Source organism: Microcaecilia unicolor, chromosome 3 (genome assembly GCF_901765095.1).
Source record: "Microcaecilia unicolor chromosome 3, aMicUni1.1, whole genome shotgun sequence".
NCBI classification, from domain to species: domain Eukaryota; kingdom Metazoa; phylum Chordata; class Amphibia; order Gymnophiona; family Siphonopidae; genus Microcaecilia; species Microcaecilia unicolor.
In genome coordinates, this window is record NC_044033.1 from 283,564,443 (window position 1) to 283,580,397 (window position 15,955).

A 15,955-nucleotide genomic window follows, 5' to 3' on the forward strand; every position below is an offset into this window, starting at 1 on the left:
GAGTCCGCACTCCTCTGTGAGTCGGTTCCAAACCTTGGACTTCTTTTTTTATACTATAGCAATCCCAGATTGAAAAAAAGAGTCCTTGCTCCAAATTTCAGTTACTAATTTAAAAGACACACTAATTTAAAAGACAAACAAGACAACATTACCTATGTTGGTCCTATGAGATTCGTGATACACAAAAAAGAAAACCGTCACCCTTCCAAGTGTCAGAAGAATTGGCCCCTTTTTTCAGGATCTCCCTGGGGGACTTTTAATTAAAGGATTTATTCAAAATCCATGTGCACAACAGTTCCGATCCTGACACAAGAAAAGGGTATTGGTTCTGGATTGAAGGACCAAGCTGTTAAAAGAATTTTATTAACAATACTCACGAATACAATGAGACCAATTAGGCCTAAAGCAGTTTTATTTCTCGCAAGGAGACAAGTTCGACATAAACTCAGGAAGTTGTCTGACTTATACAATTCCTTCTGTCTTTATATACCTTTTTACACTTTCTATGTGCAGCTATGCATGAAGCAGTGAACATGTTACAATTTTAGCCTGTTAGGAGGTTTTCACTAGCTGAGGATGTTTTCACTAGCTGAGCAGAACTTTATCTAAAACATTCAAAGCAGATAATAACTAAACTACGCACACAGGAGGGGAGAGTGGTACATGCGGTAGAGGATGTCCAGAACGCCTTTGTGAAGTTCTATAAGGCTTTTTATTACAAAGGGGAGAATGACCGGGGACAGAGAGAGTTATTTTTTCAGGACCTTAATTTGCCCCAATTATCACAGGCTCAAGGGGACGCCTTAAATGCCCCTGTTGAGGTGTCGGAGATTTGCCAAGCTATCTGACGCCTCATGCTGGTGAAAGCGCCGGGTCCTGATGATTTAGATCCTGAGTTCTATAAAATCCTTGGCGGGAAAATTGGGCCTCCTTTCCAGGAGCTCTGCCATCATTTGTGTGCAACTGGAGAGGCAGGAGGGAGATTGGCTCATGCTTATATTGTAGTGCTTCCCAAACCGGGAAAGAGATGCGGAGCTGTTTGGCTCGTATCACCCAATCTCGCTCCTCAATCAGGATATTAAACTCTTTGCCAACATTCTAGCACGACGACTGGGAGGAGGTAAACCAAGAGATGCTATTATAACAAGCCTTGATGCAGAGAAAGCATTTGATAAAATTTTGTGGGACTATTTGTTTTGGGTACTGCCTCAATTTGGTATTATGGGGGAATTTCTAGGGGGAGTTCAGTCTCTATACAGTCACCCAACAGCATAAATCCTGATAAACAGTGCTTTAACCCTGGAATTTATTCTGGAATGGGGCACATGGCAGGGCTGCCCTTTATCACCTATGCTATTTGTACTATTGCTGAAGCCCCTTGCTACAAAAATCAGATACTCTGCTGAGATTAGGGGTCTTCGGGTCAGATCTCAGGAGTATAGAAGTAATCTGTTTGCTAATGATATGTTTATATATCTAGATCAGGCTTCCAACTCTGTCCCTAAATCGGTGTCTCTTATTCTGCAATTTGGAGCTTTTTTGGGCTAAAAATTAACTTTGAAAAATCTGAGGCCTTGCCTTTCTTCTCGCCACGGCTGCCTACCTTCCCTCTTGCATGGTCTTCGGGTACTTTAAAATATCTGGGGGGTTTATCTCCACAGAGATTTGGAGGTGGTGTATCATAGGAATATTCAGGACAAATTGGACACCATTAAATCTCTATGCTGTCGCTGGCAGGATTTACTAATCTCTCTGTTAGGTAGAGTGGCACTGGTGAAAATGGTCATGCTTCCCAAAATATTGTATCCATTGCAGATGTTGCCTATATGGATCACTAGATGGGAGGAGGAGCTATATAAAGGGACTATAGGATCTTTTATATGGGCATGTCATAGGGCACGGATTGGCTATATCAAATTGATTTGTTCTCTGTTTAAGGGGGGGGGGGGGGGGCTCAATCTGCCGGATCTACATCTCTATAGTGAATTCATGAGCTCCATTAGGGAGTCTGCAAATACACACCACAATATATATGGGAAGATTGTTCTTACCGCTATTCGGCTTTTAATCTTTTGCAGCTGCCTGCGGGGAGGAGGAGGAGGCTGCATCCTCTGCTTCGTCCACTCCATCAGGCATGGATGTGGTGGAGGCTTCACCTCGGGTCCATCCCTGTCTCGTTTCGAATACTGTGAGCCCTTGGGTCCTGCTGGAGGCAGATGAACCACTGGCCTCCAAAGGACAGCCGGACAACCCCTAACTTCACCCGCGGCGACCACCGTTCACCGGGAGTTGAGCCCCCAGCTGCAGGCGGCCAACAGGACTTCAGCAGCCACAGGGGTTGGTGGACTGGCCTGAAGAAAGAGGCAGGAGCAAGCAGAGATGATCAGGCAGTAGTCAGGGCTGGCAGCAAACACGGATAGTCAGGAACAAGCAGTAGTCAGGGCTGGCAGCAAACACGAGTAGTCAGGAACAAGAAGTAGTCAGGGCTGGCAGCAAACATGGATAGTCAGGAACAAGCAGTAAAGTCCAGAACCAGGAATACAGACAACAGATCCACACGCACTGCAACTTCCCTGGAACAGAGTAGTAGCCGAAGCACAGAAGGACTGATGAAGGCAATCAGAGCCAACCATACTCAGCTGTATCCAACATGGCTGCCCCCATAGGAGATCCTCCCAAGACCAAATATGGAGTTCCTTCCTGTTCTCGTTACTACAAGATGGCTGCCCCCTCCTGAGCTAGCCAAGATGGCTGCTGTCCTTGCTCCAAGTCGGATGATGGCTGCTGGACTAGGAAAACCGAAACATGGCTGATCCTCTGAGTTAACCAAGATGGCTGTGGTCTTTCTTCAAGCTAGATGATGGCTGCCGGACTTAGGAAACCGAACCAACCTTTCCTAAGCCTGATCCTCCTCTCTTTCTGAGGAGCCCATGGCCGGTCCCAGTCGGGGGGAGCGCCGAACAGGTGAGGAACGTGACAATCCCCCTTCTTAGCGGTGGTCGACAATCCTTGCTTCCCTGCAGGACAGGGCATGACTCGATTTAGGGCGTGGGCAAGGGGGGGTTGTCGTTATGTTGGTCACTTTACAGTTCCAGAGGGGGATACCTTCCCATCATTTGAGCAGGCACAGGAGCGGTGGCAGCTTTCTCGCTCAGATTTCTTTACATTCCTGCAGCTGCGACACTATTGCGCATCCTTGATTTCCTCTGGTGGTCGAGGCCTGGTTTTTACCCTCCTGGATAAGCTCTTTTGTCATTTACCTGCTCATGCAAACAAATTGACAGCATGGTACACCTTGGGCAGGGAACACCGTCCCTTTCCTTCATTTGCTCACCTGGCCCAGTGGTTGGGGGAGCAACTGGAGGAAGATGTCTGAGGCGGAATTGACCATCTGTTTTGTGTTGACCTTTAAAGCCACTCCCAGTGCTAACTTGCAAGAGATGCAATTCAACTACTGCATGGAGCTTATATCACTAGATCTAGGGGGAAGATCTAGGGGGAAGCAGATGGGCCTTTGGGATGATGATACGTTGCCATTGCACAGTGGGCACTCTTGTTCACCACTTTCTAGAATGTACAAGGTTGCGGGAATTTTAGAATGGAGTGCTTGGCTCTTTGGAGCGTGTGACTGACATACCTATTGAATGGTCCTATCGAGTGTTACTTTTGGGGGATGAATCTATTATGCGCACTCAGGGGATTTCTGCCTCTCAGGGTCGTTTCTTCTGTGTGGCGCTAATGCTGGCCAGAAAGACCATATTAGTACACTGGGTTGCCGAAAATCCGCCGTCCCTACAACACTGGAATGCAAAGATCCTCCAGATGGCCCGCTGAGAAAAGGAGCGGCTTAAGCAAGAGAAAAAGGAAACCGGTATGGTTCTCCAAGCAAGTGGTTGAGAAAATAAAGGCTAAAGAGGTGGCGTTCCAGAAATACAGAAAAACTCAAGAAAAGGAACACATGGAGGATTACCGGATGAAAATGAAAGAAGCCAAGAGAGAGATACGACTGGCAAAAGCGGAAGAACAAATGGCTAGAAATGTAAGGAGGGGTGACAAAAATTTCTTCAGGTATATTAGTGAAAGGAGAATGACTAAAAAGGGAATTGTGAGACTAAAAGATACTGCGAACCGCTATGTGGAAAATGATGAAGAAAAAGCAAATTTGCTAAATAGATACTTTTGTTCTGTTTTCACAGAGGAAAATCCTGGAGAAGGACCGCGATGGACTGGAAATAATTGAGAATGAAGTGGATAGAGCACCGTTCACGGAAGAAAGTGTGTATCAACAACTTGAAAAGCTAAAGGTGGACAAAGCCATGGGACCGGACGGGATCCACCCCAGGATATTGAGGGAGCTCAGAGAGGTTTTGGCGGGTCCTCTTATAGATTTGTTTAATATATCCTTGCAGACGGGAAAGGTTCCGAGGGATTGGAGAACGGCGGAGGTGGTCCCTCTTCACAAAAGTGGTGATAGGGAAGAAGCTGGAAACTACAGGCCGGTAAGCCTCACTTCAGTTATTGGAAAAGTAATGGAAGCGATGCTGAAGGAAAGGATAGTGAATTTTTTGGAAGCCAATAAGTTGCAAGATCCGAGACAACATGGTTTTACCAAAGGGAAATCATGCCAAACGAATCTCATTGAGTTCTTTGATTGGGTGACAGGAGAATTGAATCAGGGACGAGCTATGGACGTAATCTACTTAGATTTCAGCAAAGCTTTTGACACGGTTCCCCACAGGAGGCTCTTAAATAAACTGGAGGGGCTGAAGATAGGACCTGAAGTGGTGAACTGGATTAGGAACTGGTTGACGGACAGACGCCAGAGGGTGGTGGTGAATGGAATTCGCTCGGAGGAAGGAAAGGTGAGTAGTGGAGTGCCTCAGGGATCGGTGCTGGGGCCGATTCTGTTCAATATATTTGTGAGTGACATTGCTGAAGGGTTAGAAGGTAAAGTTTGCCTATTTGCGGATGATACTAAGATCTGTAACAGAGTGGACACCCCGGAGGGAGTGGAAAACATGAAAAAGGATCTGAGGAAGCTAGAAGAATGGTCTAAGGCCCTGATGGCGAACCTATGACACGCGTGTCAGCACTGACACGCGTACCATTTTCGCTGACACGTGGTGGATTTCAGCATTTCCTTGATTTGTCCAGGTTTCTCGACAAATCAAGGGAATGCTGAAATCCGCCCCGCACTCCCCGACAGAATCCTCCGATGAGCACGCGACCACCTCACCTTCTTAACTCCTCTGCTCTGATGCACGTGCGACGGCGACGCAGGCAGGCTAGAGGCAGCGTCTGTGCTCGTGCGCGTGCCAGCCAGCACCTGCATGCTCAGCATCAGCTGGTGATAATCCTGCACGCACTGCACGCTTCACGCAGGCGCAGCGGCTTACTGTCTGCAGCCTGCCGCCTTCTCTTCAGCCGCTGCCATAATAATCGCGAGTCGACGAGAGCACAAGGCTGCAGCGGGACGGTCTGGTCTCTGTCTTCTGACTCTTCTCTTGTGCCCTGCCTGCCCCTTGCTTAGCCGCCGCCATAACAGTGAGGTAAGATTCTTAAGAATCTTAAATTGTTTGGGATAAATATAAGTAATATAACAGCAGGTTATGCCGTGATTTAACAGGGCAGGCATTTCTCAGTCTGGGGGGGAGGGGTGCATAGTTCTATGAAAGAAAGACAATCTACTGAAAACCTTCTAGAGAATTATGTGCAGTGTGAGCTGATTTTCATTTTCTAAGTCTCACCCTGCTGCTGCTGCTGCTGCTGCTGCTGCTGCTGCTGCTGCTGTTCTTCTTTCTTTCCTTTCCAGGTTAGTTAAGGAGTGTGGTAGCTGTGTTAGTCCACTCTTAAGGTTATCAATAGAAATCAAACAAAATAAAACATGGAAAAGAAAATAAGATGATACCTTTTTTATTGGACATAACAATACATTTCTTGATTAGCTGACGAAGAAGGGCAACCTTTGAAAGCTAATCAAGAAATGTATTAAGTTATGTCCAATAAAAAAGGTATCATCTTATTTTCTTTTCCATGTTTTATTTTGTTTGATTTCTATTGATAACAGGTTAGTTAAAGAATTCCCCCTCCCCCTCACTTTTCTTAGTTCACGGCACCCCACACAAGTTAAATAATATCAAGACCAACAAAAGAAACCGATTGACAGATGAACAAAGAAGTCACTAAGCAGGTAAGTTAAATAATTAGTTTTTGGTTTATTAAATACAGTTATATATTACAATTATACATTTTTGTTATTTAAACTATAAATATCATGAAATTATGGTTTTTTTCTTGAAGTGACACACCACCCAAGTTATGCTCGGTTTTTTGGCGAATTTTGACACACCAAGCTCAAAAGGTTGCCCATCACTGGTCTAAGGTTTGGCAATTAAAATTCAATGCGAAGAAATGCAAAGTGATGCACTTAGGGAATAAAAATCCACGGGAGACGTATGTGTTAGGCGGGGAGAGTCTGATAGGTACGGGCGGAGAGAGGGATCTTGGGGTGATAGTCTCACCCTGAAGGTGACGAAACAGTGTGACAAGGCGGTGGCCGTAGCTAGAAGGTTGTTAGGCTGTATAGAGAGAGGTGTGACCAGCAGAAGAAAGGGGGTGTTGATGCCCCTGTATAAGTCATTGGTGAGGCCCCACCTGGAGTATTGTGTTCAGTTTTGGAGGCCGTATCCTTGGGGAAGACCCCACCACCCTCCACTCCTGCATTAACAACTCATGCAGTCGATTTCTCCAATGCCAATAATCCGGCGGCTCTTCTTTTATCCGTGTATTTATAATAAGTTTCTTCCCTACAATACTGGCTCTGCGAATAAACTGTTGGGCCCCCTTGGTTTGCAGTGCAAATACTTCATATTTGTCAAGCAAAAAACCCAGGGGAGAAAGTTCAATCTTGCCATGTACCACTGTCTCTAAATACTTTACAATTTGCCCCCCAAAGAGGTGGGGGGGCGTGTCAAGATGGCGCCGTGAGCAGGTGTGCTAGAAGCGAGCTCCTGCCTTTTGCTTGCGGAATTTAAATTATATACCTGTTTTTTCCTGTAATGCCGCATACCAAGCGTAAAGGGACGACTCGGGGGATTCCCCTTCACCCCGCGACGTCCACACCGGCAAGCGGAGGTTTGGAACGCTTCTTCCCTGCATTGTCCCGAAGAAGCGGAGCGGAGTCCTTAGCGAGTGGGGCCGGTGAAGCGACCTCCCCGCAGGAAATAGAAGTTTCTCTCTCCCCGCCTTCTACGACGCCTCCTTGCCCTGCAACTGCCTTGAGCGAGTCGGGGTTTCTCTTGGAGCCCGGAAAGGGCTATCCTGGGGAGCCCAGAGGGGAGCCTGGCTCTGTAAAGACAACTGCAGCTGCAGAGGAGACGGAGGTGAGCCTGGGCAAGATCTGGCTGAAGTTATTGGAAATAGAAAAAACCTTGAGACAATCTTCGGATGAGGTAAAGACTTTGAATTTCAATGTACAGGAAGTGAAAGGCTCCCTAGATTTGGCAAAACAAGATTTTACTTTAAAGATTGAGGCCTTAGAGAGAGAGACAAAACAAACAGAAGATTTCAAAATGGCAGTGGTAAAAGACAATATGGAAATTAGAAGAAAACTGGAACAGGTAGAGAATTTCAATAGGAGATTAAATCTTCGAATGTTGAATTTTCCTAGAATACTGGGAGAATCTCCAAAAGATCTGTTCCAGAGATATCTAAAAGAAAATTTAAACTTTCCCCAAGAAGTATTTCCTCCTCTGGATAAAATATATTATATTTCAAGCACGATGAAAAAAGTTGGGACAGAAAATTCTATTGACCTACAAAATGTCACAGCCATTTTGGAGCAAACAATTGAGGAATCACCAGAAAGGGGGACATTGATAATTTCCTTTGTATTTCAACAGGATTTAAATGCAGTTATGCGTCTTTACTTTAAATCTACTAATCGAGAATTTGCAGGTCAAAAGATTTGGCTTTATCCGGATGTGACTAAATCCACACAAGAAAAACGTAAAAAGTTTCTATCTATGAGGTCTAAAGTATTGGAAATGGGAGGCTCTTTCCTCCTGGCTTACCCATGTAAATGTGTCATCAGGTTGAATCAAGCTAAATACATATATTATATGCCTGAACAGCTTCAGACTTTTCTAGACACTAAACAACGATAGAATTAGAATTATAAATGGGACTGACGGTACCATAAAAGTTTCACTAAATATGTTTTGATTTTGTATATCTTCACTATTTCCTGCCTCCCCACTATTGAGGTCTAAGGAAGCCAATATTTGTCTTTATTTAGATGATTTGTTGTATTTAATGGCTGTATTACACTTTTGCAGTATGATAACTTCTGTAATAAGTATATAAAAATTAATAAAAATTATGAATTACAATTTGCCCCCCAAAAACTTGAAAAGAATTGAAGCGGTGCAAAGAAAAGCTACGAGAATGGTATGGGATTTGCGTTACAAGATGTATGAGGAGAGACTTGCTGAACTAAACATGTATACTCTGGAGTGTTTAAACCTCCTCGTTTAAACTGTTTACTGAGTATTTTCACCAAAAAAGGAATAAAAAATGAAAGCAGAAAAGTTGTATAATTTTTTCTTTTTATTCAACTGTCAATTCCATGACAGAGCTATGCAAGAATATTACATAGGAAGCAAGTACGGAGAAACAATCTCATCAGTTACAGAGATGAAGTTGCTTGCTAATACAAATGTCTCCTTCCTTATATCTACATAATTCTGGCATCATCACACATCCCTTACATGTTATTTAGCTCTTTACTAATTTATCTCAAGCCATCTGGTGTCTAACTTTCTCTCCCCTTTTTTTCCCTTCTGCAGTACTATCAGACACATGTTTCACATGTCTTGCCAACCTTTGTTCTTACTTTCAACTCATGGTCATGCTGTAGACATCCTGTTCCTCTACCCCCTTCTTCCTCAGGACTCTCAGTACATTCTTGATAAAGGTTATTATAATGTCAGATTTTCAGTGTCAGCTATTCCAGCTGCACTTCTGGAGTCCATTTTATATTTGTGACTCCATTTTGTCAGTTTTAATATATACAATCCTCCCTTGAACACTGTGTACAGTGTTCACATATTTATGCAAACACTATAGTATGTCTAGCATGTTTGAGCTCCATAGGGATGTAGTATTTCTCATTACTCCCTTTCTAGAGGCCGTCATAGCTAGCATACAGTTTCTGTCAAGTGTTATTCACTGTTAATCTTTGAATAGATTTTATTACATGCCATTCTTTCTTTTGTTTGTCCATGTACTGGATATATGTTAATATGTTCCCCCTGTGTTATCATAGTGGTAGTTGTTATCCTTGTCATCATTTTCCCACATAATTTCATACAGCATGGGATAAGGCAAAGTAACAACAATATTACAATTATGAAGACTGTTACAAATGACACCAGACCCTTCAACCAGGGGCTCAAGGATCCAAACCATCCAGTTATTGAATCCCACCAAGATGTGTCTAAAATTCCCTTATAATCACTCACTTCAATTCTTGCCAGTGAAAGGATGCGCTGCATTGCATTTTTCACAATTATTGATTGATTTCTAATAACTGAACAACATGATGTATCATTCACTATGCCGCATACTCCTCCGGATTGGGCCAACATAAAATCAACCGCCATGCGTGTATGCATTGCATATCTCGCTGTATCATCAATTTCCTCTTGAAGTGCTGTTATAGCTATATCTAATTCATGTGTTACAACATGTAATAGTGATTGTAAGCGTCTGATTGACATACCCATTTCAGCTGCAATGGCAGATCCTGCAAATGGAAGCCATCCAGTGGCTGACAAGGCATCTAAACGTGTCTTGGTCATTGGATATGTACTATTAATATAATCTAATGCTAATTGTAAAGCTTGATCATCTCCTGTTAAAGCACTAAAGGAGGTACTGGAAACATCTCTTTTACGTCGTCTCTGACTATTAGAACTATGTGATGTGTCATTTAATGGAATGATCAAATCAAATAGATTTAGTTGAACAAGAGTGCAGAACTTATAACATGATGGAAGATAAGTGTACAGGATATTATCACATAACAAATAATCCCCTAACCGTAAAGACTGTAGAGAAGTTAGGTTATGATATAAAGCATAAGTTTGAGAAAAAGGAAAAATAGGATTATTTAGTGCCTTAAGTGAAGAACACGCAGTAGGCATAGCAGTAATGGCTTGTATAGAAGAGGCATTAAATTGACATAATGAAAAGAAGAAAGTCAAATTTGTAAGAGTAAGGTTAGTAGAGGTCACATAAGAGGTTGTCAGCGTCCGGTTACAGAACATTTTGTTAGCACAAGCTATAGATGTTGCAGTCTGATTTATGACATAGGATCCTTGTAACACAGTCCAATTTCGGGATTGTATGTCATAAGTATAATTACATAAAACATTAGGCATCTTACCCTGAAGTAAACTAGAATTTATCAGACACCAATAGTTCAGTGCAGGAATAGTATGAGCAAACAAAGAAGGCAGGCGTTGAGCAGTAACATTGGTCCAATATTGCCTGTGCTCATGACCCCGACCCAAATAGCAGGTACCATTACTGAAACAGTTATGAATACCTTGTAACTTAATCATAGAGTAAGGGTGAATGTGTGCTGGAATGGTAAGTACGGAAGTGACAAGTGGAGTACAAACAATACAGTTAGTCAGATTAAGAGTCTTTGAGGCATGTTGAATTCTTTCAACATATGTATTGAGTCCATAAGTAAGTCCTACCAGCAAACAGATTACAAAAGCCTTCATAATCCTTTTACACTGATAATGTTGTTAATCAGTGTCCTTTGGAGGTACAATGGTGGTTTCTATTTCCTCAGGTAGTCCTAGATCATGAGCCTTACGTATATCAGATAAATGTACCCAAGTAGTATGGTCTGATAATCTTGCTGATGTATGAGTTAATTCCTTGATCTCAAATGGTCCTACGTAGATAGGATCTTTCCAGGTTTTGTGTGTGAAATTCTTCCGAAGTACTTTCTGACCTATTTCAAAATGAGAACAAAAAGTCATATTAGGCACTTCTTTTGATTTGGCTATTGCCATATCTCTTGTCAAATTAATTATTGGATTAACTTGTTTCCAATAAGCTGTCACTCCTTCATTAGTCATCTCTATTGGATTTACAGGGATCCCTCTTGGATCTCTTCCTGTATGCAATTGAAAAGGTGAAATCTGTAATTTCGTACTGGGATGGGATCTCAATTAAATATTTGCCAATGGTAACACATCCATCCAAGTATATCTTTTCTCTTTATTACTTAATGCTTGTAATAGCACTCTAAGTCTGGTTTTTAAAAGACCATTGTATCGTTCCACAAGGCCATTAGAAGTAGGTCTATACACTGCCACCCTTCGGTGCAGTATCCCACACAATTCAGTCATATCTTTGACCAAAGCGTTGACAAAATGACTACCATTATCTGTAACAAGTTTCTGAGGACAGCCATGCGCTGGCAATATTCTCTGCAAAAAAGTTTCAATTACTACTTGTGCATTTTCCTTTTTACAAGGGAATGCTTCTACCCATTTTGTAAAAGCGTCCACCCAGACCAAGAGATACCTTTTACCTTTTACCGGTATTACCATATCTGTGAAATCCACATGCCATTCTACTCCAGGTCCCGTCGGTATTGGGATTGATCCAGGAGAAATAACTGGTCCCCTGTGCACTATATTTTTGGAACAAACTAAACAATTTAGTACAACTCTTGTGGCATAAGAAAGCATATTAGGATGCCAAAATGAGACTTCCATGGCTTTACTCATGTCAGAAGCTGGTAAATGTAATGTAACATGCCAATTATAGAAGTTATTAATTAATTCTGAAGTAGACATACATATTTTCCCACTAGGATGTATCCATTTACTTCTATCAAGGTTCATTTTACAATCTAAATTTTGCCATTTCAATTTTTCAGTCTCGGTTGGTTTTTCTCGGGGTTGTGAGACATCTGGTGGATATGGTGTATCAGTGCACTGTATATGAGCAAGGGTAACTATCATGGTAGAAAGTACCTCTTTAGCTGCCTTATCAGCTAGATCATTCCCTTTTGCTTCAAATGTCTGTTCTCCTGTATGAGCTGGTACCCAAACAATGGCAGTATGTAGTCCCTTTCCTTCTCTATCACTCAAACAATTTAACAATTGTTCCCACAAACTTTCATGTTTCAGGGGCTTTCCATCTGCAGTCAAAAATCCCCTTCTTTTCCACTTTAACAAGTGATATTGCAATGAACTAACTACATATGAACTATCAGTATATATAGTCCTTTTCTTTTCTGTCCCTAATTGTCTCACAGCTTCTAATACTGCTGTTAGTTCTGCTTCTTGAGCTGTTGTGCCTGCTGGTAATCGTTTTTGAATCTTTTTACAGATTTCAGTGTTTCCTTGATTTAACTGAACCTTAAGTGCTGAAAATGAAGCATGTTCGCCTGTTTGTGCTCCATCAGTAAACCAAATGTCTCCCTTTCCACTAAGAGGCTCAAAGATGAGTAATCGAAAGACTGGGATGTCTTTTAACCCATCTAGGTGTTCCTGAGTCTCTTGTTCTAATTGGAACAATGCATCCATTCGTTTGATATTTTCCTTATTCAATGGCTGAGTACGAACATCTTGTCCTATTAATATAGCCTGATACTTACCGAATCTCGTACTAGTTAATGCCACTTGGCTAGTAGACAGCAAGTTGTGGATGGTATGGTCAGAATGAATAATAATAGGGCCAAAAGGCATAACCGCTCTCCATTTCTCAACAGCCGCAACTGCGGCTACCAAGAAACGGGGAATGGTCTCCATCCCTCTTTCCACTGGACTAAAGGTTCCTGATAAAAATGATACAGGTGACACAAAAGTGTCTTGTTGATTTACCATTGCTGCCCAAGTAGTGCCCATATCTTTAATCCATAAATGTATCTCTTCTTTGGGGTCTACCGTGGTTAACGGATTATATGATACTAGATGCTTCACCAACAATTGTATAATGACAATATCACTCTGAGTAAGCTGTATGTGAGTCTTGTGCGGCGTACCAGCCGGTACATGCAAATGGCGATACAATGGGCTAATTAATTGAGAATAATTAGGAATCCATTGCCTACAGTAATTAAGAGAACCCAACAATCCTCTTAATTGTGTAAGTGTGTTTGGTAAAGGAGACTTTAAGATCTCTCTCAAGGCTTCGCGTGTTATAACCTTAGCTGCACTTGAAACTGTTTGTCCTAAGAAGGTAACCTCCTTCTTACACACAAAGCACTTATTTCGATTACACTTATATCCCTTTAAAAGCAACTGTTCAAACAATGCCACTGTCCATGACAAACAATCCTCCCTTGTGGATGCAGATAATAATATGCCATCGACATATACAAAGAGAGACACAGTGTCAGGCAATAACTGTTTAAATGATTTCAAGTCTTCCATTATTTGCTTAAAGAAAACTGACGGACTTTCAGTATACCCCTGTGGCATTCTTGTCCAGCGATATGCTTTATTTTCTAAAGTAAATGAAGTTAAATCTCGTGATTCCTCTGCGAGGGGGATAGCGAAGAAAGCATTTGACAAATCTATGACTGAGTTAAATGCATATATAGACTGTGATTGTAATAGCGTCATTGGATTTGGACAGACTGGGAACTGAGCTTTTACTAGGTCATTTAAACCTCGTAAATCATGAACAATTCTTACATCACCATTTGGTTTAGGGACTGGAAAAAGAGGTGTATTATACGGTGAATTTGATGGTTCTATGATATTATGTTTCAACAACTTCTCAATATGTAACAAGGTCTGAGGTAATAATTGTGGTTTGCTAGGGTATGGCGGCCACACAGGGCCATCAACCTCATGTTTAAGGCGAATCACATGGGGCTCCATTTTAGCTAGTCCATAGGGATCATCAGGTGTGCTCCATAAATCTGCTGGTAATCTTTGCATCACCTGTGTACCCTCATCATCCTCATCAATATAGAAAGTGTCTTGTAAGACCGAAATCAACAAACTCTGTTTACATGTTGGAAACTTTAGGGTGAGTCCTAATTGTGAGAGCAGATCTCGGCCACATAAATTTACGGGACAATTTTCAGCCATCACAAAATCAATGACTCCTTTCCTGCTCATTTCTACCTTATTAGGCCCAAATGCTTTTAAAGTTACTTCAGTGGGTACAGTAACACGCTTATCCTGTTTGTTTCCTTCAAATCCTACTAATGTATCTATCTTTTTGCTTAAGGGTACACCCCTAACTCTAGTACTCAGTACTGATCTAGTGGCTCCGGTATCAATTAAAAAGGACATAGGCACTTTCTCAGGACCTATGAAAAGGGTGATAAAAGGTTCTTGATTAGTTAAAGAAAAGGTAAAATCGCTATTCCCCTCTTCGGTTAGTCAATAGGCATCCTCCTCATTTTTCTCCTGTTCCCACAAAGGGAATTGTTGGAGTGGTATGTTTTGCTGATTCTGAGGCTCTGGCATCATACTCTGTGTCTGCACAAATGGATTGTTAGACCCCATCATTTGTCCTAAATTCTGGGGCATCTGTGGTGATTGCTGAACCTGACTATTAGAATTGGACACTAATGGAAATGCTGGCTGTCTGGCTGGACATTCATTCGCATAATGTCCCAAATTTTGACAAACCCAGCATTGAACATTTGCTCGTCTGTTGGGAGAGGGCTGACTAAAACCCCTTCCTCTTCCTCCTCGACCTCTGCCCATACCTCTACCCCGATTAAATTGATTATAAGGTTGTTGATATCCCTGTTGGTATGGTGCCGGAGGATAAGCTTGACTCTGATTTTGGCCTGGAGGTATCATATAGTAAATAGGTTGCTGCACCTTAGTGGGTTGTTGTGTTTTCTTATCCTCTATCTCTTTTATCTGCATAGCCACCAACTTATCTGATAATTTTTGTTGTTCCTTTGCTGGTGTTTCTAACATTTTTATATGTATGGTACTGAAATGTAACAATGTAGCTCGAATTTCAGGCCATGGCTTTGTTGCTAAAGCTACCACATTATCTAGATTCTTTCTCATATTCGTGGGCAATGTCACTAAAAACAAATGCAAAAAAATAGCGGAGGCAGGAGCAACGTCAGGGTCGTCTCCGGTCTGAGCTTTATAAATCTGCATGCATCTCATCAAGTGAGTAGTAAAATCTTCCTTTCCGTTCCATTTGGTAGTAGTAATAGCGGAAAAGTCTATCTCAGTGGGGTACATAATTTGTAATGCAGCTGTCAACTCTCGCCTAGCATTTCCTACTAAGGCTGCACCATCTTGGGTGTGGTTCAATATTGCAGGGTTCTGAGCCTGCACGGCAAGTTGTGCCAAACTAACGCCTGTAGCAGAACAAAATGCTTTAAAATCACCAACTGCTAATTGTGTCCCCGCTGTTAATGTATCCATCTGTTCTAACCAAATTCGTGCTCCCTTCTGTATGTTTGGTAATTTATTAACAATGGTACTGCTATCAACTGGGTTATATGGCTTATAGACTTCGAGTCTCTGTCCTAACGGATCGGTGCGTGTAAATATGGGATACGCACTCTTAGCCGTGGACTGGGCTTTAATTGTATCAGTATTATCCTGCTCTGCTACTTCTGCTTGCAATAAACCTCTCCACAGGTTAAGTCCCTCCAGTATTTCTATATAATCTGACCAATTAGTTCCTTTTGTCTGGACCTTATTTATTAACTTATCCACTTCAGCCAGACTAGCAGGTCCCTGCACATTCGTGGGTAGGTGTATATTTTGTTCTGAAAAGGTTTGGACCAAATTATCCCAAAATGTATGTCCAAACCTAGGTTTATATTCCACAGGTACACGGAATATTAGTCCCTTAAAGAAACACTCCTTTTCCGCTGTCCATCGTTCAGTTATATTCCCTCCTGGAATCTTTCCTTTTCCCTCATCTT

The 15,955-nt window shown here is 42.1% G+C and overlaps 2 protein-coding genes across 2 annotated transcripts in view; one reads left to right on the forward strand and one right to left on the reverse strand.

The window, feature by feature from the left end:
- PCNX2 (pecanex 2) overlaps positions 1-15,955 on the forward strand; it is a 1,017,260-nt gene that overhangs the window by 955,321 nt on the left and 45,984 nt on the right. The window lies entirely within an intron of this gene.
- Positions 9,158-10,398, reverse strand: LOC115466703. Its single transcript, XM_030198130.1, has 2 exons — positions 9,680-10,398; positions 9,158-9,559 (listed from the first exon to the last, which is right to left on the reverse strand). Exons 1-2 carry the CDS (start codon positions 10,326-10,328, stop codon positions 9,222-9,224), a joined length of 987 nt encoding a protein of 328 aa, XP_030053990.1. The 5' UTR covers positions 10,329-10,398; the 3' UTR covers positions 9,158-9,221.

Coding starts and splice junctions, on each gene's coding strand:
- LOC115466703 (XM_030198130.1), bottom strand. CDS start 10,328: ATGTTCTGTAACCGGACGCTGACAACCTCTTATGTGACCTCTACTAAC. Junction 9,560..9,679: donor AATTGATGATACAGCGAGAT/ATGCAATGCATA, acceptor TAATTGTGAAAA/ATGCAATGCAGCGCATCCTT.